The sequence below is a fragment of the Pseudochaenichthys georgianus genome, chromosome 4, assembly GCF_902827115.2.
Source record: "Pseudochaenichthys georgianus chromosome 4, fPseGeo1.2, whole genome shotgun sequence".
Lineage (NCBI taxonomy): Eukaryota > Metazoa > Chordata > Actinopteri > Perciformes > Channichthyidae > Pseudochaenichthys > Pseudochaenichthys georgianus.
The window spans coordinates 5730639-5755771 of record NC_047506.1 but is presented as its reverse complement, the minus strand read 5'-3'; the positions used below and the strand labels follow the sequence as shown (position 1 = coordinate 5755771).

At 41.0% G+C, this 25133-nt stretch overlaps 2 protein-coding genes across 2 annotated transcripts; both read left to right on the top strand.

The window, feature by feature from the left end:
* The first annotated feature begins 3859 nt into the window (after window positions 1–3859).
* Window positions 3860–7496, top strand: fpgt (fucose-1-phosphate guanylyltransferase). The gene is made up of 4 exons (XM_034080941.1): window positions 3860–3989; window positions 4078–4245; window positions 4573–4665; window positions 5817–7496. The coding sequence occupies exons 1-4, from the start codon at window positions 3917–3919 to the stop codon at window positions 7217–7219; spliced, it is 1737 nt and encodes a 578-aa protein (XP_033936832.1). The 5' UTR covers window positions 3860–3916; the 3' UTR covers window positions 7220–7496.
* A 76-nt stretch (window positions 7497–7572) lies between these two features.
* Window positions 7573–25060, top strand: tnni3k (TNNI3 interacting kinase). Its single transcript, XM_034080940.2, has 25 exons — window positions 7573–8008; window positions 8311–8419; window positions 9031–9116; window positions 9695–9792; window positions 10318–10428; window positions 10674–10772; window positions 10868–11006; window positions 11373–11517; window positions 11602–11706; window positions 11839–11933; window positions 12527–12676; window positions 13277–13360; window positions 13452–13508; window positions 14128–14220; window positions 14307–14364; window positions 14450–14644; window positions 15989–16093; window positions 16173–16225; window positions 17629–17681; window positions 18283–18415; window positions 19084–19193; window positions 22413–22472; window positions 22703–22872; window positions 24098–24177; window positions 24615–25060. The coding sequence occupies exons 1-25, from the start codon at window positions 7969–7971 to the stop codon at window positions 24692–24694; spliced, it is 2508 nt and encodes an 835-aa protein (XP_033936831.1). The 5' UTR covers window positions 7573–7968; the 3' UTR covers window positions 24695–25060.
* The last annotated feature ends 73 nt before the right edge of the window (window positions 25061–25133 follow it).

Below are 25133 nucleotides of genomic sequence, written 5' to 3'. Positions count from 1 at the left end.
ATAAAGTGTTTAAGTCATGGATGTTTAAAGTTTAACTTCTTCATATGTCTAATATTATAGTTGACTTTTCATTCAGGTATATCATTTTCTCACAGGATATAGAATGAAACAACACCGTTGTTATCCATTGTGTATGAATGTGTCAGCTCTTCAGACCAACATAGTAAGATGTGAGCATGTTCCTAATTGTGTTGGTATGCAACCTAGGTCTGGTCTGTTTAATAAAGCAAATCTGCCACTTTTATATTGTAGAATTTGTTAAATTAAAGCAGTCTTTAATTGTTTGTCCTAAAACTTGCAATATATGCTTTTGAAATGTAACATGTCTTTGAAAAATAATAGTATACAGTTTATATTGTGCATCACCTTTAGCTTGAAAATAAATAGATGTGTTTTTTTTATCTATAAAATAAATAGACAGACACTTTATCAATCCCAAATTGGGAAATGATTTAACAGCAGCAGTGTGTTCAGGTATTAAAATATTTAAAGTTGGAATAAAGTATGAACTACACATCACACGTATAATGCACAGCAATCCATAAAATAAGTCCGATATGTTCATGAAAACTGAGTTGCACTGTATGATCTGTGGTGTAGTGGGCTGTCACTCAAAAACTGAGTAGCCAATGGGGACACACTCCTGAAAGTCCCGCCCACCTGGGATGTTTGTGTCAAAATCTCAAACAAAAAATGAGGGAGCGCAAAAGAGAAAGCTGCTGCGAGAGCTAAAGTCTGATCATTGAGAAAGAAGAAACAAGAACTGCAAACAAAAACCTATGTTAAAACAAAGAAAAAATACTCATAGTTTACATGATTACACAAATGATTTGTTTGCAACTTATAGTTTTATTTTAGAAATTTATTTTATTTTGGTTGACTTCGTTTTTTTTCTTTTAAACTCATAGTTTTGCTTTATTCTGAGAAAGTGTTGCTTTATCTTTATGATACAAAACTAATCCCATAACATTTCATGTAAAACTGATGTTGCCAAACACAAGCGAGCCGACTCATTCTGTGAAATTAGTCGGTCTAAATGTGTTCTGCTGGCCTGCAGCTTGTTGCTCGCTGCCAGGTCATACCACTCTGCAGGTCATACCACTCTGCAGGTCATACCACTCTGCAGGTCACTGTGTGCTATTCTCGTTAAAGGCCTCGGTCAGTGAGGCAAGCTGCCCCCCCCTTTCCCCCGAGGGCCTTCATCAGCGCTCACTCCAAGCCATCCCATTCGATCTGTTATAGAAAGTCAGCCTGCACCTGCCTGTCCCTGCTGGCTCTTAACACGTCCAACAGCCTCCATCTGAGCCCTTCTGTCAGAGTGTCTTCTCCCTGATGCTCTGAGCACTTTAGCTCCATAGACTGGTTTCCAACTAGCGTGTGGACAGAGCTCTGTGAGCTACAAACAGCTTTATCTTTAAAGAGGCCATCATATGCTTTTTGGGGGTTTCCCTTTCCTGTAGTGTGTTAGGTCTTTGTACATGTATATGGTTTGCAAAGGCTGAAATCTAGAGAGAGTTTGTCTCCCACACTACCTGAAAGAGCAGCTGACACATGGCCATGGTGACAGGCCCGGTTCTACGGGGGTGCATAAGGGTGCATTGCACCCACAGTTGAGTCGTTTTGCACCCTCATTTGAAAAATATTACATATATAATAACAATAATAATAATAGTAAGAAGAAGAAGAAGAAGAAGAAGAAGAAGAAGAAGAAGAAGAAGAAGAAGAAGAAGAAGAAGAAGAAGAAGAAGAAGAAGAAGAAGAAGAAGAAGAAGAAGAAGAAGAAGAAGAAGAAGAAGAAGAAGAAGAAGAAGAAGAAGAAGAAGAGGAATATAGCACAGCAGTCAATGATGGACATCAGAAAATGGTTAAAAAAACCAGCGCTTATCGCCAGCAGCAACACTGCATCTACTGCAGGTAATAACAGTTCAGATAATGGGGACATTACGTTACCCGCGGCCACTGTCGTGGACACTAACGCCCGCCTCGCCGGCTTTGCCCGCCTCGCCCACGGAGGCGGAGCCGTCTTCGTTGCCCCAAACACCGCCACCCCTCGGCGGCCCGCAAGTGCCAGAGGACCTCGGCAAAAAACAGAACCTGCCCAGGTATATTTAAAAAAGTACCCAACTCGCCTGTACTGTGGAGTAAGGCGCTCATTTTGCAGCTCATGGTTTCAAAACAGATTGGCTTGAATATTCATGTAAAAAATATGCCATATTCTGCTATGCATGTAGACATTTCGGTTCAAGTAAGGAAGATGCCTTCACCACAACTGGCTACAACAACTGGTGCTATCCTCTAGGTGATAAGGGACTGGGAAGGCATGAATCAAGCAAAGAGCACATAGATCCATAGATCTCTTCACTTTGCTCCCAAAGTGCACCAGATTGATGCTTTTAACTTCAATATTTAAAAATAAATCTTCCCGGGGGATCATTCCCCCGGACCCCCCTAGAGGTGGTGAGGACCCCCCTAGAGGGTGTTAGGTCCACTCTCCACTTATAAAAATAGCACTTTACCACTGCACCCTCTTTAATCTCAGATGCACCCCGAGTCATTTTGTTCTGGAACCGGGCCGGCATGGTGACCACTGCAGATTACAATGACCTTCTTTTTATGTCTGGGCATTTAGACGAGTTCACATTCAAAAGTTCAACGCAACTCAATTGATGGGTTTGAAAGACTGATTTCATTCAATTCAAATTAGATTACTTAACATAGTTAGGCATAATTAAACCTGAGCAGAGGTATATTCTAACACGTGTGCAGGTTTGCAAGGCTGGTGAATTAGTTTCTAATCTTATTTCACACGCTCCCATTGCTAAAAATATGTTTTTTCTTAATATGACTGTGTATTTTGTTTAAAAGTGAACAGTTATGTATTGATAGTTCAAAACACGTAGCACAGTTGAAGAGATGAACGTGCATCAAATAAAAAACAACATGTTCCTACAGAAATGATAAAACATTGGCTGAGTTATTGGTCATCATCTCTGAATGTCCTGCAGATCCACCCACCCTCACCACCACATACTCCTGCACTCCCCGCCGTATAATAATTAGGGTTGCACAATTCCGGGAATTAACGGGAATGTATGGGAATAAATTAGGAATTTTCAAAATTGAAGGTTGGCTCTTCTTGGGGAAAGTATATTTTAGCATAATCTTGACTAAAACAAACAGATGCCATTCAAGTACACTTGAATATCCATGCCATAGCACACTGCTTATTGCATGGCTATTGAGATCACACAAAGGTTCGCAACAGGCTCACAAATGTGAGAGTGGAAAAACTGGTTGGCATTCAGGCAAACCTAAGGCTCTCTGAGCCTGACACAGAGCCATCCTCATTCCTCAACAAGGCTGGACAGTGACACTGAAGAGGGAGACTCAGAGTTGGATGTTGATGAGGCCCAGGAAGAGCCCATTGAAAGGGTTTAGCCAAAATGCAGAGGATCGCTTGAAGGAAGATTTGCATGTGTAATGGGACTTTTTGGAGGGAGAAGGGCTCTTTTCATTTAACATGTTGAATGGGACTTTGTGGGGATTTTTGGATGGGGGGTGCATTTTTGTTCATTTTTGAATGAATAGGGTTGGGGAGATGAGTAATATTTAACTCAAAATTCCTATTTACGTTCTTCAATGAAACACGTAATTGTTCAATAAAATAATTAAAACTTGTTCTGTTCTACTTTTTTTTTTTAAAAGTCATGTTTTTTGTTTAATTTTGCATCGAATATTTCCAAAATTCCCCAGCTTAACTTCTCATAGAAACTTTCCGGAAATGTACCGGAAATGTTCCGCCCCTTTGCAACCCTAATCCCCGCCTACATTGTAAACACCAAACACGTGACCGGAAGTGAGAGACTGAAAGAGACAGTACCGCGTTAGATAAAATGTATGAGACACTAGCGACAGAATGAGCCAGGAATGTAGCACAAGGTTACAAAGTGCAACCAGAGAAAAACTCAGGAAGTTTGACTCTCTGCGCGGTGAGTTTTATTTAACTGTCTTGTATTATCTTCCTAGGTATACTTCCTCCTCCTGTGTTATAAACACTTGCTTTTTCTCCGCCTGCAGCTGGAGAGGTGCAGCCCGGTGAGTTTTGGGACGTGGTGGTGCTGACAGCTGTGGATGAGAACCAGAGAGAAGCCTATGAGCTGCAGATCAGAAAGAAGCTGCTCAGAAAAGAGCTTCCGGTCGGAGTTCAATACAAAGTGTTCGCAGACCCGCCTGGATCTAAAATAGGTGAGCGACTATGGAGCTAATTTCCTGCCATAACTCCACAAACAAACTAAACAGGTTTTACAAATGCCTCATGATTCACTACCAAACACAATGTGGTTTGCAAATACAAAACACCATCTGCAAACTAATGCCTTTAGTTTTGCAAAGAAAAAACGTATCTATCAAACAAACACATAACATGTTTCTAATAAATCATGTTTCAGAGACAAATTCAGCTCGATAAGCGACTCAGACGGTTTTATTGCACTTCTTTCTATCTGTTGCTGAGGATCAACAAAGCACAGCATGTATATTTGTAATACTTAAATGACCTTGTGTTTAATTAAGGGAATGGAGGCTCCACTCTGTATGCCCTGCAGCAGCTGAATGAAGTCTATGGGAAGACTCTGTGCAGACTGAGGGTCATCCTCATCCATGCAGGTTTGATATGTCAATGACTTTTTGTTTATCATTTAAACAAAGTAGAATAAAGTTCTTGCTGCACTTTGTGTTTGTGTCTCTCCGCCTTCTTCTACAGAAGGGATTCATTATCATGTAATTAACTTAACAGAAATTATCTCATGCACCAAAATACACATGTACATATTTCATTCAATAATGGTAGAGATTCTGCAAAACTGATCTTGCCATATTGCAATTTCGCATAATATCCAGCTGCCCTGAAACGTAATCTGATTTAGGCAAACATGGAGGAGGAGAATGATATTGTAAAATCAGCGTGTGGAACACATTGGTTATACAGTATGATTACCTGCAATTTGCAGAGCATTTAGACAGCTTGAAATAGAAGAGCATCAAATCCTTCAGGAAAAGTCTGGTCTATTCTTTGGTATACTTCAGTAAAACTTTGTGGTTTTAAATTGCTTAATATTGGGCTGAAATAAGTCAGAACACTTATTGTTGCACCTGTTTACCTTAAAACTGTAAATTATATTTGTATTCAGAAACCTTAAAGTTTTCATTTTGAAAGAGTTTTATTTGTACAGTTATATGTAATTGTGTTGTTTGATGCTGTGCAAATTGTAGAAAACAAATCACATGTGATACAGTAGGGCTGCTCAATTCATCGTATTTTAATCGCAATTACGATTATTATTTTATTATTATTACTTTTTCTTTTCAAATCATTATTTTTTTTTTATTAGTTTTTCAGTTGAATTATACTTAAAGTTCACGGTAATCAACTGTTAAAAACATACTGTTCAATTTTTGTTTCTCTAATAAATGTATGTTTTCAAAGTAAATGGATAATCGTTTTTAATAATCGTGATATCAATTATTGACCCAAATAATCGAGATTATGATTTTGGCCATAATCGAGCAGCCCTATGATACAGTTGGTTATGGTTACATATGGTTAATTTAAACCATTTATTAATTACATTTACAGAACAATAATTGTATCCTGATGAATACAGTTATGATGATTTAAAATAAAATATACAGTGTTATATCATTTTGACCATATTGCCCACCTCCATTTCAAAATGAAGGTGTGGATTGCAAATGCTCAGACATTTTGAATGATTCCCGTACTGTTTGTGATGTTTCCCTCTTCTCATCGTCTCCAGGAGGGTTCAGCCAGCGCCTGCCGAGTGCCAGCGCTCTGGGGAAGATCTTCACGGCCGTGCCTCTGGGGGACCCTCTCTACCAGATGCTGGAGCTCAAACTGGCGTTGTATGTGGATTTCCCGTCTCAGATGAAGCCCGGGGTGCTGGTGACCTGCGCGGACGACATCGAGCTCTACAGCACCTCAGAGGACGAGAGGGTTAAGTTCGACAAACCTGGCTTCACCGCATTAGGCCACCCCTCCCCACTCTCTATCGGGACCACCCATGGAGTGTTTGTGTTGGATTCAAAAGAAAAATCGTCTAATTCTGAAATAGAAAACACCTCCTGCCTGCTCTTTCTGCACAAACCGAGCGTCGATAAGATGCGCGACACCGGGGCTGTTTGTAAAAGGCAGAGCGGTTGTTTCGTGCTTTCTGACGCTGAGTTTGCCTACACAGACAGCACCTATTACATTGACTTTAATACAGCGATGTCTCTTCTCAATCTGCTGAAGGAGTTAGGGCCTTTGGACTGTGAGGTGGACGCTTACGGAGACTTCCTCCAAGCACTGGGTCCTAACGCCACAATAGATTACACCATCAACACTGCAAATGTCACCAAAGAGGAGAGCAGTCTAGTGGCAATCCGCCAAAAGATCTTCTATCATCTAAAAGGAACTCCTTTGAATGTTATCCTCTTGAACAACTCCAAGTTTTATCACATTGGAACCACGTCAGAGTACCTGTTTCACCTCACGGAGGATGTGATGCTGAGGACTGAGCTGGGTCTCCTGTCCTCTGCATTCAGCGTGGAAGTGAAGGAAAACTCAGGATGCTGCGTTATGCACAGCGTCCTGGACCCCAGTGTCTCTGTGGGAGCTGGGTCAGTGGTGGAATATTCCAGACTGGGAGCAGGAGCTTCTGTAGGCGTTCGCTCCATCGTAAGCAGCTGCTGGATCCCTGCAGGACTCTCTGTGCCCGATAGCGTCTTCATGCATTCCCTGTGTGTGAATCACAAGCAGAAAACCAGGTTTGTAACCGTCGTCTTTGGCATAAACGACGACTTAAAGCGCAGCGTGGAAGCCCCGGCGTTTATGGAAGATTTGAATCTGTTTGGCGTCAGCGTCGTAGAGTCTTTGTCTCGCTGGGGGCTCGAGAACGAAGCCCTGAGGTTCTCCGGCGATGCTTCAAACTGTAGTTTGTGGGGCGCTTGTTTGTTTCCTGTTTGCTCGGATCAACAGAGCTCCTTTTCACTGACTCTGGAGATGCTGCAGGCCGCGCTGAGTGGCTCTACTTTCACTTTACCCAGAGACACACAGCTGATGTCCATGCAGGAGGCCTTACAGTGTAAAGACCTGCAGCAGATGTTGGAGTTCAGAACAGGACTTTATGAAGACCTCAAACAGAGGAAACCTAACAACTGAAGACTTTGATTCAGATTATGAGATTTGATTTTGATTATCAAATGATTGTTTCAACAGTGTGAAGAGCTGATATTAGGGCTGCTCAATTCATCGTATTTTAATCGCAATTACGATTATGGCTTGCAACGATTACGAAAACACCGTAATCGAAATAAAACGATTATTTTTTTATTATTGGTTTTTCAGTTGAATTATACGAACAGTTCAGGGTAATCGAGTGTTATAAACATACTGTTCACATTTTTCTTCTCCAATAAATTGATGTTTTCAAAGTAAATGGATAATTATTACATTATACACACATGCATTTCCAAACATTTGGACTAACTATGTTGCAAATGTATTATCTTTTCAATTTACACACGGCATCTATTGCACGTCTGTCCGTCCTGGGAGAGGGATCCCTCCTCTGTTGCTCTCCCTGAGGTTTCTCCCATGTTTCCTTTAAACTGTGCTTTTTTTCGAGAATGACACGTCAACATGTCTGCAAAATGAAGACATGAGAGAAAATATACTAAAATATCCAAATACTTTATATATTTTTCAATGTCACACACACAGTGATACACGGCTGCTTGCATTTGGAGGGAGATCGGTTGTCGTAGTTGTTGGGCATTCCACTCCACTTATTTTTAGCCCTCAGCCATGATCCGTGCTTTATCTGGACCTGTGTGATAGTGGCTCAGAGATTGTATTACTGCTTTACCAAACAATACAGCACACATCACAGGAGAAGAGACGCCTGATCAATGGGAAACTACAAATCCAGACCATCGCAGACATGCACAGGTAAAGGACGGTGTGTTTGTCATAGTTTTATTAATATTATATGTATCGACAGGACTGAGAAAGAGATTTTAAATGAAGAAGGAAAGCCTGGCGGTTCGTGTGGCTGCCATTACTCAGCAATACACACACTGACTGACAAGCCATTTGAAAAACAAGTGATTGATAAAGATTATATGTAGGGCTTAAAAACTGTTGTTTGCACTATTTGATGTTCATTAGGAGATATTTCTGCAAATGGAAAATAAAAGCATTCTATATCAGATGAAATTGAAGAAGTGTTGTTGTGTTTAACCCTGATGAAGATGAGTGGAAGAAGAAGGTGGGCGAGTCGTACTCTCTGATCGTAGAGAAGTTAGATGATGACTTCACGCTCAAAGACAGCGAGCTCGGGCAGCTCCAACTGGCTTTCAGGTGACAAAATACATTCAACTACATTTAATTGATCAACTTTTATGCTGTGTCAGTCGGATGTCACTTCTCACAAGCAGCTACGTGAGGTGACTAACTGTACCATGCACAGTTGCTTATCAAAGGAATTGAAAAGTATAGGATATTGTTAATTAGGACATTATTTTAATAGCTGATGTTGATTTACTATTCCCCTACACCCCCTTACTATTCATTTAGCAATGAATACAAAATGCTATAAAGTGCTGCTTATCTGTAAACTAACATGCTTGAGTTATACAACAATTATTAAATGCTGTTTCTTCTTTCAGATTTAAAATGATGTTATTGTTTTAGCGGTCACTGCACCTTGGCCATTAAACCTAACATCAAATATAAATAATTAAAAACTAAATCAAATGTAATCCCTAAAGGTTTAACCTAATTCAAAAGAATGCACAATGTGTTTTCTTATTTGAAGCACATGTAGTATTCTTGATGCTCTGAGTTCGTATCTTAATTGCACTTATTTTAAGTCGTTCTGGATAAAAGCATCATATGAATGTAAAGTTACGTGAACATTTACATTTGATTACAACCCTGTAAGCAGGTGATGTGTATGTTGTGTGTCTCAGCTCTGATGAGGCTTTCCGGAAGGTGAACGTGAGTTACCGAACAGAGAAGGGTCTGTCGCTGCTGCACCTCTGCTGCGCGTGTGGAGGTATGCATGACTACTACTCTCTAATAATAGCTCTGGAAGAGAGGATCAGCGTGAACTGACTGACACCACTGTCTGCAGACGACCTCTGCTGCTGCTCACATGAACTGTACCAACTGTAGATCTGTTATATATTGTATAAAAAGATATAGAAAGTGTCAAATTGGAGGAAATCAGTAATGAAAGAGAGGTACTCACATATTAAGTGCAGGTGTAGAAATACGAGTTTGAAAAGTAAGTAGTTGTAATTAAAAGTATTAGCATCATTATGTTTTCAAATACCAAAAGTACTTATTATGCAGAAGGCCTATATCATTATAATAAACTATATATTGTATTATTTGATTACAGAAATATTCATAATTTTTATATAGTATAATATTCTATTTATTGTTAATGAGAATTTTGTTTGTTGCTTTATATTTTGTTAATGTAGAGAGGATAGACAAGTTAAATATTTCCCTCTGAGATGTTGTGAGGTAGAAGTATGATACAGAGTAAAATGAATATAGTCAAGATAAGTATCTCAAAATTGTACTTCAGTAAAGTACTTTATCACAGCCTGATTGTGTTGTGTTCAGGTAACAAAGAGCACGTCCACACTCTGATGCTGAAAGGCCTGCAACCCTCCAGACTGTCGAGGAACGGCTTCACCGCGCTGCACCTGGCTGCTTACAAGGTGGAGAGGAATGAAGAGCAATACATACAGGGTTCAAAGTTCAAGTTTTTAGGTGCAATCTGTCTTGTTTTGTTTGTGTTGTTGTGTGGTGAAGAGCTGTCCGACCACATGGTGGAGTGCAAGTGCCAGAGGTGGAAGAACAACTTCTACTTGAGTAACATGTAGTAATACCACAGGGAATAAATACTCCTTTACAAGTAAAAGTACCTTCAACATGTTACTTTTAGTGAAGGTATTCATTATGCAAAGAGGCACATTTAGAATAAAATGCATTTTATTGGATTATTACAATTCTTACCCTAAGACTTGAAATATAATTTGTTATGCATTTGGAAACTTATTTATCACAAAGTGTGTTGTTATTTCGCCTCAATGTTTGAGGTATTGGTTAATATGTAATTGGATGCCTCACGGTAGGGCTAAGTATTGTATAAGCTATTTTTTTTACCTATAGAAAAACTAAATACTAAGTTGAGTAGTCTATTGACACGATAAGCCAATAAATAATATGTGGATCCTCTGCAGGATAATGCTGAGCTGCTGACGGCTCTCCTCCACGGGGGGTCTGACGTGCAGCAGGTCGGGTACGGAGCCCTCACCGCCCTGCACATCGCCACGATGGCCGGACACCACGAGGTGAGAGCCGGGATTTATTTTTCAGTGAGGAAAAAATATCAACAGCTCTATAATTTAGCATTTTAGTTTCACTTTGATTGTTCACGACATTAGATACGTTGTTTTGTTGTTTTTGTATGTTTGTCTGTATGTGTACGGACCCCAGGAAGAAGAGCTAATGCTCATGCTGTTGCTAATGGGGATTCTCATTTAGACATAAAGGACGTTTCTATTTAAACCTTGTTAATGTGTATTCCCTCCACCAGGCCGCAGATATCCTGCTGCAGCACGGAGCTAATGTGAACGTTCAGGATGCCGTGTTTTTCTCTCCACTGCATATTGCTTCTTATAACAACTATGAGCAGGTAAAGTTATCTGATCAACCACTTCTGCATTCTTAGAGAAAATAAGTACTTTTCTCATCCAAATGTATGTGTGTACTCATCTCTCTGCTTTAAAGCTGGCCAAGCTGCTGCTGAAGTTCGGGGCGGATGTGAATGCGAGCGGGGAGGTGGGGGACCGGCCTCTGCACCTGGCTGCGGCCCGAGGGTTCCTCTGCATCATCAAACTGCTGCTGGGGGACGGGAGCAAAGCCAACGGTGAGACATGGGACTCCAACAAGTGGTTCCTAAGAATATAGACTTTTCAATAAAACACAGCAGAATTTTAATAACAATATTCATATAAAATAGATGCCTTAATGTTCAAAAAGTGTTTTTCTCATACTGCCTGTTCTGCAGCACCTCTATTAACCCAGGCTCGGTCTGAAACCAGAGGTGATCTGATTGGTTAGCTGTCCGGCTCTGTTGTGATTGGTTGTCCCGCCCCTTAGCTTGTCACGTACATCGGTTGGAGCGCTAGCCAATAGAAGCACAAATGTTACATAGTGATGTCATCATGTTCATCATGTCCAGAGTGGGATTAAATGTATAATTTACCGTAACTTGTTCTGCTCTTCTCTCCAGTAAATGCTCTCGACAACGAGGACCACGTCCCTCTTCACTTCTGCGCCCGCTTTGGTCACCATGAGATTGTGCGCTTCCTCCTTCAGGGAAACTTCGACGTGCAGCCTCACTCCGTCAACATCTACGGGGACACACCATTACACCTGTAAAGGATTCACACTGTCAATAACCTTCTGCACGTTCTTGTACGATGACATGGAGCGCTGTATTGAAATGTGTGTCTCACTAGGGCCTGCTATAATGGGAAATGTGAGGCCGCTAAGGAGTTGATTCAGCTTTCAGGCACAGACAGTCTGACGAAGGAGAACATATTCAGTGAGACGGCCCTCCACAGGTATTGTCTCACACTGTATTTATTTATAGTCTGACTAACACTGTGCATAGTGCGCTATATGGCACACTTTCCTCTCCAACCTGTGCATCATGCTGCTCTGAGGTGATGATGAGACCATGTTTTGTGTTACAGTGCGTGCACATATGGTAAAGCCCTGGAGATGGTGAAGTTCTTGTTGAGCCAGAACGCCATGAGCATCAACACTCAGGGTAGAGACGGACACACAGGTGAGTGTTTTATAACTCCCCTTAAAGGTCCCCTATTATACTGTTTTTCATCAATATATTCCAGGTCTCAGATATATACAAAACATCTCTCTGAAGTGGCTTGAAACACCAAACGGATAATTGCAGCATTACCCATAATCCCCTCTGTTTCAGCTCTGTTTCAAAAGTGCTGATTCTCTGTCTGTTACTTCAGATGAAAATAAGGAGCCCCTCCCCACGCCCCTCTGAGAGAGATTTGGTTAGAAAGAACACAATGGTGCTCTAGGAGGAGATTCAGGTGATAAGGTGGGGGGGGGGTTACCTTGGTTGCTGATTGGCTAATGGTTACACAAGATAAAACATCGTTATGACATCATAAAGTGGCCAAAATCTGATCAGCTCATTTTCAGACAGGTTTTTCTAGAAATGGATCAGAACAAAAAGAGAGAGAATTTTTGTTCCTGAAACTTTCAGAATCTCTTTCCACAGAGGGGACACATGGTTATGTAGAAGAGACGTGAAGAAGTGGGTTTTGCATAATAGGTGACCTTCAACACATGTTTTTAATTGTAATATTAATGCTGTGATACATGTCCCTGTTTGATCTTTTTAAGCTCTGCACAGCGCCTGTTTCCACGGGCACATCCGCCTGGTGCAGTTCCTGCTGGACAGCGGCGCCGACATGAACCTGGTGGCCTGCGACCCGAGCCGCTCCAGCGGGGAGAAAGATGAGCAGACCTGCCTCATGTGGGCGTATGAGAAAGGTTTGTCTGTAAGATAAGATAAGAGAGGACTTTATTAATCCCGAGGGAAATTGTTGTGCCAGAGTTACAAAAATAAAATAGACACAGCAGCACAATAATACAACTGTACACTGGTCTGTGTAGGATAATGGAAAGATTTAAATACAACTTTAAAAATAATCTATCTATCCATCTATCTAGCTATCTATCTATCTACAGCAGGGGTGCCCACACTTTTTCAGCTTGGGAGCTACTTTTAAAATGACCAATTCAAAATGATCTACCTACATTAAAAATGCTATATAAACATTTATATATATATATACATAGTGAGTATACCTTATGTTGGTGTACCTTGCATAACTACATGGACCCGTATGCCACAATACAACTCAGTACATTTTTTGTCATTATGTCAATTTTATACCCTTTCTTTTGTAGAATTGTATAAATTGGAAGGCTAACGAGGTAATCAGCTCGCCGGTGATTTGCAGCTGGCACGGTTGACCACTTATGCATGGTGAACTGCGTGTTTGCAAAGACGAGATCTCAGACTGGCTTACCTGTGATCTATCTATCTTTCTATCTGTATATATAACTGTTCTATGTATTTGTTGTTAGGTCATGATGCCATTGTCACCTTACTGAAACACTACATACGTCCAGATGACTCCCCCTGCAATGAGTACTCTCAGCCGGGAGGGGGTGAGTCGCCTCTCCAGTAAATTATAATCTGGATTTAAAATCACTCGAGTGCTCCTCATTACTCTGTCTGAACATGTCGCCTCTCCTCCAGATGGGTCCTACGTTTCTGTGCCGTCTCCTCTGGGAAAGATCAAGAGCATGACTAAAGGTAGTGAGGTGCAGCGAGGCACGGAGGGTTTTATACACTTCACATCACTGTCATCTGACAGGAGAACACGGGGGGAAAACACCTGAATTATATCACTTCCTCTGAAAACTGTCTCTGTCTGAGGGGAAATAATACCTTAGAAAGCGATTGTTATCTATCTGAATTATATAAAAAAACATCTTTAGAGCCATTTACCATCAAGGGTTAAACATGAAAAGTAATTATGCCATTGGGCCTTAAGAGGGCATGTTCACTGCTGTAGTCATTTAACAGCTTACTGTTAATCAATGACTTACACTGAAGCCTTCTTACCAATAAAATACTATTTTTCCGATCTTTTCTTAGCAGGAAAACCTAATAAATCTAAATTCTTAAGATAAAAATGCCGCTTACTTCTTTAAACAAATTGTATCCTTGCATACTTTTGTCCATGTTGTAGACGTGATAACCTGACCATTGTCTGGGTTTGATTTGATCTCAGGATGCTTCTAGAATAACACACCTCCCTGTTAGAAAATAAAGTGAGCCGTATCACCTGGAGAGGGCACTGAAATACCACTTTCTGTGTCGTGTAATTATGCATTATATTTGGGAAAAGCTCTCCATTCATGACTTTCAGAGAAGGCAGAAGTTCTCCTGCTGAGGGCCAGCCTGCCGTCTCACTTCTACCTTCAGCTGTCTGAGCTGGAGTTCAATGAGATCATCGGATCAGGTAAGACCATTCACATTTGTTCTGTTTTGAATCAACATGCTTCAGATGATACAAATAATACTGAGCATTACATCGTTTTTAAATAGGCTCCTTTGGAAAAGTCTACAGAGGAAAATGCAGGAACAAAGTTGTTGCCATAAAAAGGTGAAACTCCACTTAAAATACTTCCAAATATAACATGTATCATCCCATCTTGGCTAGGGGGTAACTGATTAATTATTGTGTGCAGATATCGAGCAAACACGTTCTGCTCCAAGTCGGACGTGGACATGTTCTGCAGAGAGGTCTCCATCCTCTGCCGCCTCGACCACCCCTGCATCATCCAGTTCATCGGGGCGTGTCTGGACGACCCCAGCCAGTTCGCCATCGTCACGCAGTACGTCTCCGGAGGCTCTCTGTTCTCGCTGCTGCACGAGCAGAAGAGGTGAGGAACAACTGGATATGTCAAGTTATATACATGTATGTCAGCAAGCCTATCACAGACAGTATACAAATGATCCAATACAGTATGTATATATATACACACGTTGCTTAACCTTTCGCTCATATTTCTACATGACCATTTTACATCAGTTTACATACTTATAAGCACATAAAGAGTTGTATCACTTTGTATTATAAAAGTTATGGCATAACGACAACACATTTAACCAGATTAACCCTTATGTTGTGTTCGGCTCCCCGTGACCCGTTTCAAGTTAAAGTTATATAATAACTACGCTCTAGTTTCTTTGATTGGAACAAGGCTTCATGATATCCTCCACAACAGCTATATAAACACTACAAAACTGATTTTAGCCAAGTCTGAAGGTCTCTCGAAAAGTGTATCATTTGGTGTTGGGGTCTGGGGAGACCCAGCAGCATTGTTGGGGGTTTCTCGGGGTCAAATTTGACCCAATCAAGATTCATCTTTGACTTTAGAAATATAATGAGTGAATTGAATCACATGTTTTACTTAAATATGTGGTGTAATGTTTTTTGGGGCCATAAAATAAAATTACAACAGGATTGGACGGTTATGAATGCATTATAAGTTAGTTATGATGTTGTTAAAACAATATTGGATGATAGTCATATTTTTTGAGTGTTTTGGACTGAGATAAATCACGGGTCAAAATTGACCCGCGAACACCATGAACGGTAACAGCTTTTGAACACAACACAAGGTTAATAGAAACCACTGTTCACTGCCATACACTCCAGCACAAGATTACTGTATTGAGTTAGAGCTGAAATGGCTGATTCATCTCGTTTTCGTTGGTCATAAATTAGGTTAAATTATTGACAATTGTGATTACCCATTTGACATTCAAGCCATTTACCTAGCATCCTGTCAAATTGTTTCCAATTGCTTTGTTTCTCTCTCTTATATTCCGAAAACCTGGGTTATCGACTAATGTTCCTATACCATGTCATTTACTCTGCCATACTATTTACTTCAATTCACAAAGACTTTTCTCAGTTTGTGGATTCTTTGTTCACCGTGGAGGAAGGTGAGAAAAACAAAGGTCTCTTCAAGATTTCAAGGTCACACAGGGGGGAGTAACTCATTTTGAGGGCAACGTATTCCTTTAAGGGAATTCCTCAGTGTTTCCCAGGAAGCGTCCCCTCTCCGATCATCATTGATCCAGATGAAGTGTGAACTGTGTGTCCAGGTGCTCTCGTTATAGACCGTCCTATCGATCTGTGTAAAGTGCTGCGTGTGATTGGCAGGAACTATTGATCTCTGACTAAGTGGCTGCTGCTTTAATGATGTGTCGATGGACAGGCTCATCGACCTGCAGTCCAAGCTCATCATTGCCATCGACGTGGCGAAGGGCATGGAGTACCTGCACAACCTCACCCAGCCCATCATCCACCGGGACCTCAACAGGTGGGGGAGTCATGCGCTGTTAGGGTATCATCAGTCTGACATAACTGTGGTTGTTCCTAATGTCATGTGATCTCTACAGCCACAACATCCTGCTGTATGAGGACGGACATGCAGTGGTGGCTGATTTCGGAGGTAAGAGATACTCTGGATTTAGTGTTTAGTGGGAAAAGGATTTCTTTATTCCCAGGTCAAACTACTCCGCAGTAGTCACAGATATGTATTGGCTCCAGCTCTGATTGGCAGTGATGGAAACATGGCATCTGGCTGACTCTTGTTTTGACCCTTTCCCAGCACAAGGCAACAGTGTGTGTTCAAGTCAATATTTAATTAATTAAAAAAAGAATTGATATTTTGGGCAATTATTATGTGGCTTAAACTCCTCTCTTCAAAGCCAACATTGACGGAAAGAGTCATTTTTACCTCGCTATTCACCCTAAAACCAACTTAATTTGGACTCGATAGAAAATAAAATGTATAGAAAATGCGTGTCTTTCTCGGGACAAAGCTTGTGTATTTCACAGCGCCACCTACTGACCTCACAGGCAAGCCCGCCTTAACCTTAACCTTTTGTAGGCCCCCTATTTAAACAACAAATCAAAGTCATTTATAGCCTCTGCAGGCTCTGTGACACACACACACACACACACACACACACACACACACACACACACACACACACACACACACACACACACACACACACACACACACACACACACACACACACACACTTACCTCTTTAGCAGTGCTTCCGAAAAAGCCTTTATGATGTTCTTAAAATCCATCTCACGAAGAATGTCATGCTCAATTGACATCAGTGTTAGGTTTCCTTTTCCGAGCGCCACTCTCAAACTTTTTCTTCTCCGAAATTGTCTCCTAAACAACCTTCATCTGTCACTCAATCAATTTGAACAAGTCACATGTGAAACATATTCTCATTCTGATTGGCTGTTAAGTGGTGTCCAAGTTTAATATTCTGAAAGCCAAGACTTTGTTTATTTGAAATCAGATGAAAACAAACTGTAACGGACCCTGCCGTGTTATCTATGATTAATATACGCCTTACATTCATAATTTCAGAGGAGGGAGGGGGAGCGGCGCTGAGGAGATCTGTCTTCTTCCCTTTACAAGCTTCAAAAATGTATTCATCGTGTGATTAAGGAAATAAAAGTTTCATATTCTGAAAGCCAAGACTTTGTTTATTTAAAATAAAAAATAAAACACCCGAAATAAAACAAAAAAGATTATTTTTATTTTTGTATTGGCTGATGATAGGCCCCCGATCTGCGTAGGCCCCTGGGCTTCAGCCCAGGTCAGCCCGTGCATTAAGGCGGCCCTGCTCACAGTGTATTACCCTCATGTAAAGATTGTAAAGAGCTTTTCAAGTATTTAAGGGGTTGACTGTTTAATGCTATTTTATTTATATTTCTGAAATATATTGGACTGTTTATTTCTGTGTCTTAGTTTCTCTTATGTACATGTACTGTCTGTCTGTCTGTCTGTCTGTCTGTCTGTCTGTCTGTCTTCCTCTGCAGAATCTAGATTTCTAAAGTTTGTGGACGAGGATAACATGACCAAGCAGCCGGGGGTCAGTGTCCTCTCTGTCTCTGATTTATTTGATGACATGCACAAACCTTTTGCAAGTAGTGTTTCTCCCTCTTTGGCCCAATATTCTAACACCCTCTGCAGCATCCATGAAAGAATGCTGTTATTTAGTTGGAGTTCAAGTCAGAGCTTCTACTAGCACCTGCCATCAATTACCCACCAGCTTCAAAAAGAAAAACTGCCTTCATGCAGATTTTGCCTCAATGTGATGACTCATCACTACCCAGAGTGCTTGGCCTGCAGTTTGGTGTTAAGTGTGTTCCATCTCCTGGGAGCTGCCTGTTGTGAGGAACGACTTGCCCTTGCTGGGACGCAGAGTTCCTGTCAGTAATTGGTTCTCATTTAGTGTGTGTGTGTGTGTGTGTGTGTGTGTGTGTGTGTGTGTGTGTGTGTGTGTGTGTGTGTGTGTGTGTGTGTGTGTGTGTGTGTGTGTGTGTGTGTGTGTGTGTGTGTGTGGTGTGTGTGTGTGTGTGTGTGTGTGTGTGTGTGTGTGTGTGTGTGTGTGTGTGTGTGTGTGTGTGTGTGTGTGTGTGTGTGTGTGTGTGTGTGTGTGTGTGTGTGTGTGTGTGTGCGTGCGTGTACAGAACCTGCGCTGGATGGCTCCTGAGGTTTTCACTCAGTGTACTCGCTACTCGGTGAAGGCAGACATGTTCAGCTACGCCCTCTGTCTGTGGGAGCTGCTCACGGGAGAAATCCCCTTCGCTCACCTGAAACCTGGTATTCTATCACCTCTGACATCCCACACCTTTCTCACAGCGGACACACACAGTTGTCCCCTTATCAGATTCCACTCGATGACCACCATGGCATAACTAATTTAGGATAGCAAATGTCATAGCCATCTCAACAGAGAATTAACAATAAGATAAGATAAGATAGTATCCCGAAGGAAAATGTTGTGCCAGAGTTACAAATATAACTGCACAACAGCAGCAGCACAATAATAATAACACTGTACACTAACAGTGCTGTAAAAAGAGCAATTTAATGACTACAGGAAACATGGATGGTCACATAATTAATGTAAATATTAACAGTATGTAGTATTTAGTAGTGCAAAAACCGTAGTGATAGTTACGTAATTGCATTTGATTGAACAATAACTTCCATCAAACATCACTCACAACATGTCAATCCTCGTGATTGCACCTGCAAACGGTAACAGTGAAAGTGAGAGTGATTGAGATAACTCAATCTGAACCCAAGAATGACTGACAATTCTGTCCGAGACTTATCATCGCTACAAAATTCTTCAGAAATATATTGAGAAAAGATACAAAAAAATTATCTTAAAAGAAAAATATACACAAAGACAGAACTAAAAGACTGTGAGACAACATGTGATCATTTCAAAAACGTAATGTCAGACTGACTTGTGTCCCCAGCGGCGGCAGCAGCAGACATGGCGTATCATCACATCCGCCCCCCCGTCGGATACTCCATCCCCAAACCCATCTCTGCCTTCCTGATGAGAGGCTGGAACGCCTGCCCCGAGGTAAAGGACACATTTCAACTCTTCCATCTGAGCTCTGGCTGCCAGAAAAAGTCTCTCACAAAATGCACAATTAACTTACAGTACATGTAGTACAGTAGCCCATAATATAGTGAGTATCCACTCTGAGCTGTAATGTCCAGTGTATACTGAACTAGAGAGAGTTTGGTCGATTAAATCTTAAACATAATCTAACCAGCATCTTGCAAGTCATTAGATATCAAGGCAGACTGATTCACTTTGATTCAATCATTTTGTTCAGACACAGTTACAAATAGAAGTACAATTATAAGTCATGATGGAGGTTTTTATGGAGATATGTGAATTGGGACACTCTTACTGTATATACAATATCCAAAGCTTGAGAATAAAGGCGCAGACACTATACAGAAAGTATTTATTAAATATATCTTACTAACGCATCTAGATTTGGAGAGAGTTGATGTATTATACAGAAACATTTATAAGCTAAAAACGCCTTCAAGGTCACCTATTATGCAAAACCCACTTGTTCATGTCTCTTCTACATCAACATGTGTCCTCTCTTCTTCATGTCTCTTCTACATCAACATGTGTCCTCTCTTCTTCATGTCTCTTCTACATCAACATGTGTCCCCTCTTCTTCATGTCTCTTCTACATCAACATGTGTCCCCTCTTCTTCACGTCTCTTCTACATCAACATGTGTCCCCTCTGTGTAAAGACATTCTGAAAGTTTCAGGAACAAAGATTCTCTCTCTTTTTGTCCTGATCCATTTCTATAAAAACCTATCAGAAAATGAGCTGATCAGATTGTTACCACTTTGTGATGTCATAACGATTTTTTGGCTCGTGTAACCATTAGCCAATCAGCAACCAAGGTACCCCCCCCCCCCCCCTTATCACCTGAATCTCCTCCTAGAGCACCATTGAGTTCTTTTTAACCAAATCTCTCTCAGAGGGGCGTGGGGAGGGGCTCCTTACTTTCATCTAAAGTAACAGACAGAGAATCAGCACTTTTGAAACAGGGCTGAAACAGAGGGGATTATGGGTAATGCCGCAATGATCCGTTTGGTATTTGGAGCCAAATAGAGACATGTTTTGTATATATATCTGAGACCTATGATATATTGATGAAAAACAGTATAATAGGGGACCTTTAAAACTAACCAAATACTAATTTAACGTTAATGGTGATATAACATTTAATAAGGCTCAGAGGGGGAACTGATCCTGAGTCAGCTGCAGTGTCCCTAGGATGCATTACATTACATTGCATTTAGCTGACGCTTTTATCCAAAGTGATTTACAATAAGTGCGTTCGACCAAGAAGATCCAAACTTGAAGAAAACAGAATCATATAAGTAGATCAGGTTTCATAGAGCCAAAACATTTCAAGTGCTACTCAACTGGCTATAGATAAGCCAGCCCTTTATTAGTATATAAGTGCTTTGTTAGTAATTCTATCGTTCGAAGTGGAGTCGAAAGAGATGAGTTTTCAGTCTGCGCCGGAAGGTGTGTAAGCTTTCTGCTGTCCTGATGTCAATGGGGAGCTCATTCCACCATCTTGGAGCCAGGATAGCAAACCCACGTATTTTTGCTGATGGGAACTTGGGTCCCCCCCGCAGTGCGGGTGCAGCGAGTCGTTTGGCCGATGCAGAGCGGAGTGCACGTGCTGGGGTGTACGGTTTACTGCACGGAGGTCCACTTTTAGCAGCACAGGATGATCCTCTCTCAGTGCTGCCATGCTCATTATTAGCCGCCATGTTTGTGTGTGCTGGGCCTCATTAACACCCATTATATCACAGCCGAACGTGCTGTTCTCTGTGGCACGATCCTTTAGTGAGAAGACGCTCCTGCTGTGGTCCCAAATCTCAAAGACGTCCCCAGGTCTAATGTCCTGGGGTTTGAGAGTGGGACATGCTGAGAAATATTTATCAAACCGATAAGAAGCCTATATTACAAAACTGCTCTCAGATTAACGCACATTTTCTCTGAAACTAGTGTGAAGGGAAAGGACAAATTGTTCTTAAAAGTTTAATAGAATCTCACCAAAATGATCATCGGACCTTTCTAGACTAGAGGTTTTCAAAGTGGAGGACAGGCTCAGTGAATTAAAGTGAAAATATTATTATTAAATATTATAATATTAGTTAGATATCATTACATGTCACTTGTTAGACGCTTTTATCCAAAGCGACTTACATACATTCAGTACTGTGTATAATCCCCACAGGAGCAATTTGGGGCGAAGTGTCTCAGGGACACAACGACATGCTGACTGCAGTGGGACTCGAACTTGCTATCCCCCTGATTCAAAGTTCAGTGCACTAAGTTCAGCGCACTATCCCACTGAGCCACAGCCTCCCTTATCACATAGAAAAGCTTAAATGTGTGTGTTTTGGTGAGATAGTTCAGACATACAGTGGTTTGGGGAATTTTACAGAGTTAAAAACAAATAAATTACTTAAAAAATATCTATATATTTGGTGTAGTCTGATGTTATGTCAAACAGCAATATTAGGCTATCTTGGCAGTTGTTATGTGTGTAATAGGCTCAAATGGGATAACCATAGGCATCAAGGAATTCAGAGGAACTAAGCGGACTAGGAGGAGGCGCCTTTTATTCATTTTAGACCATTACAATGCAGTGAAGGTTTTTTTCTTCCATAGAGATACTTGAGTAATGACAAATTATAAGCGAACAAACATAAGGGAAAAGCAATCACTACAATCCCAATGAAAGTACTTTGAACACTTTGATTTGTTTTCATCTGTACTATATAGTATTCTGTGGTCTGTGATATTAAAGCAGACGGTCAGACCCTGCTTCTGAGGATGTGATGTATAATGAACAGCTCTGGGGAGGCTCTGTTTGTTCTCCACAGCGAGGGAAAGATCTGAGGATCGCTTCTGAGGCAGAGCTCACCTGTGCTTCATGTGTGGGCGGACTAAAATACAGGACACACTGAGAGAACCCACGTGTGTGTGTGTGTGTGTGTGTGTGTGTGTGTGTGTGTGTGTGTGTGTGTGTGTGTGTGTGTGTGTGTGTGTGTGTGTGTGTGTGTGTGTGTGTGTGTGTGTGTGTGTGTGTGTGTGTGTGTGTGTGTGTGTGTGTGTGTGTGTGTGTGTGTGTGTGTGTGTGTGTGTGTGTGTGTGTGTGTGTGTGTGTGTGTGTGTGTGATGGATGCACACAATGCTTGAAACAGAAATGTATTATAGTTTGCTTTTTTTCAAATTTCAGGACAGGCCTGAGTTCTCTGAAGTGGTTTCCAACCTGGAGGAATGCTTGTGCAACGTTGAGGTATATAACAGATAATATAACAGACTGGCACTCGGACATATATTATTTACCCACCAGCAGTTAAAACCCTGATAAATATAAATGTATTTATTCTTAAATGGAGCAACTGTTACAACATCCAATTTCCCCCGAGTAAAAAATGAATTCTAATTACTATCCCTCATCATCCTGACTGTCCCCTTGTGTATCCCTGCAGTGTGTTATTTACTGTTGTTGTTGTTGTTGATCAGCTGATGTCCCCGGCCTCCAGTAACAGCAGCGGCTCCCTGTCTCCCTCCTCTTCCTCCGACTGCCTGCTGGGGCGCGGCGGCCCCGGGCGGACTCAAGTCGCTGCGCTGCGGTCCCGCTTCGAGCTGGAGTATGCTCTGAACACTCGAGCCTACGCCATCTGGACCCAGAAGTGAGGAACTGACGCTCCTCCACCCTCAGGGGGGGGGGGGGGGGGGAATGCTCTGCATACATGCCAGCTTTGCGTTGACTTAGCATCCAATTTGTTTTTGGAGGTGAAGACAAAATAACTTCATGTTTCTTACAACACTAAACAACTGCTGTCTCTTCTCACTTTGGCTAGTTTCATGACCCAATTTCCTTAAATATTGTCAATTTGTTTAAAAATCACCAAACATGAATCGGACCCTTTAACTTATTGGATCAATCAGTAAATCTAGTAAATGTGTTGGAGCGCAAATAGCAGCCTTGTAACTCAAGGAAAAACAAGTGTTTAAATGTCTTCAAATTATTTAAAGTTGTTTATCATTTATATAATGAAAATGTGGATAGGGTTTAAATTGGCCAGTAGATTAAAAAGCTTTTATAAACCAATCTCACCAGAGAATATTTTTCAGCCTTACTCTCACTAACAGAAATTCCACAGCCAGCTTTAGTTTGGACAGTGGTGTCTTGGAGACGTCTCGCTCTGAGAAATTGTAATAGCAACATGTAGACCAGTTAACATAGTTACTGTAGTGGGGGGGATGGAGTTGCTCGGATACAGAAAAGGAAACAAAGGAAAGCCAGTGCAATAAAACATGCATGGCTTTCAGAGAGAGAGAGAGAGAGAGAGAGAGAGAGAGAGAGAGAGTAGATAGAGAGAGAGATCTATATAGCTCTAGCAGATATAGAGAGCTTAGAGAGAGAGAGATATCTAGAGAGACGCGCTCATCTAGCTCTCTAGCGCTTCTCTAGCTCTCTCTATACGCGCAGCTCTACACTCTCTCTCTCTATCGCAGAGCAGAGAGAGGCAACATGAAGCCAGATACAGGAGCTTATCGTGGCAATTAAACCTTAGACAAGAACTTTCTGTGTGTTTTCATCTTATGAAAGTTCAAATTCATCCTCATTTTAGAAGTTTAACTTATAATAATGTACAACATGTTTGAATATTAAATGCTTTTCAACAGTGTGCAGATTGTGTCTGCGGCGGCCAATCAAATCTGTCCATCTATTTTTTATTCTGACCCCCTGCAGAGAAAGTGAGAGCAGCGTGGTATTAGATATTAAATCCCTCCAGCTTTTATCTGCCTCCATCTCATCTATCTTTCTCCATGTAAATGAAGCTGGATATATTTCTGCACTGGAGTTGCTTTGCAGTGGATTCATACATAATTGCTGATTTTATTTTGCAGTGAGCAGCGCCGTGCATCTGGAGGTCTTTCACTGGAGGAACTCAGGAGGAACATGCAGTTTTCTCCCATCGATCGAAATGGTTTGTTTACAGAACACATGCACACTGATAAAGTGGCAGTCATTGTTTTATATAGCCCTCTCTGTCGGTGGCGCTTAAACCACAATGTAAAGTACCAAAAGGTTCATTAACAAATAAACAAATGAAAGAATAGGACAGCAATCAAATTGACTTTTATAATATTTGTTGGGGACTCTTTTCTGCGGCGGATGAACACAAATGTTGTACTCTAGTTAGTATGTCTGCTAGCTAGGACTATGTGGGATCACTCATTAACAATGGTGTCCTTTCTGTTTAAGAAGATCAATTCATTGTCATTTTGGGTCTTTTCAGTGAATTCTTTCCATTAAGAACATATTATATTTCACAGACCTTAATATTTCTAAGATATTATTCATCATAAATGAAACTAACTATGAATAGTGTGTCAGAGATGTCTTTATTTGTCTCTTTTCCAGGCTATGTGTCGGATCCCATGAGCACCATGAGGTTAAACTCCTCTTACAGCAGCGGTGGCAGCTTCGAGGACAGTAACTAATCATTTTTATTATTACCTTACTATCTTAGACATTCATGCCTGTTTTTTATAGTTAATTTTAAGCAAAACCTCTAAACAAAGATGGTTAAAGTAGAAAATACTGTATTTCTAACCATGTGCAAACTGAACTGTATTTTGTTGAGTTTCTTTGAGTTGACATTCTTAGCTCCACATATCTCTAGTCTTGTGTTTTTTGAGGTTTATCATACATTATGTCATTATGTTTTTTTTAAATAATTTGTTGACGCTTTTTGTAAATACTGTATGTGTGACAAGCAAAAACAGTACATTGTTTGTCTACTTGTTAGGTTCCCAGTTCATTCGTGCACATGTTCTTCATGTAAAAAATAAATAATCAGAAAGTCAGTATCAATCTCACCGTTTTTATTTAAGCTTTCGTTCACTAACGGATATCAATCAAACACAAGAAGCCACAAAC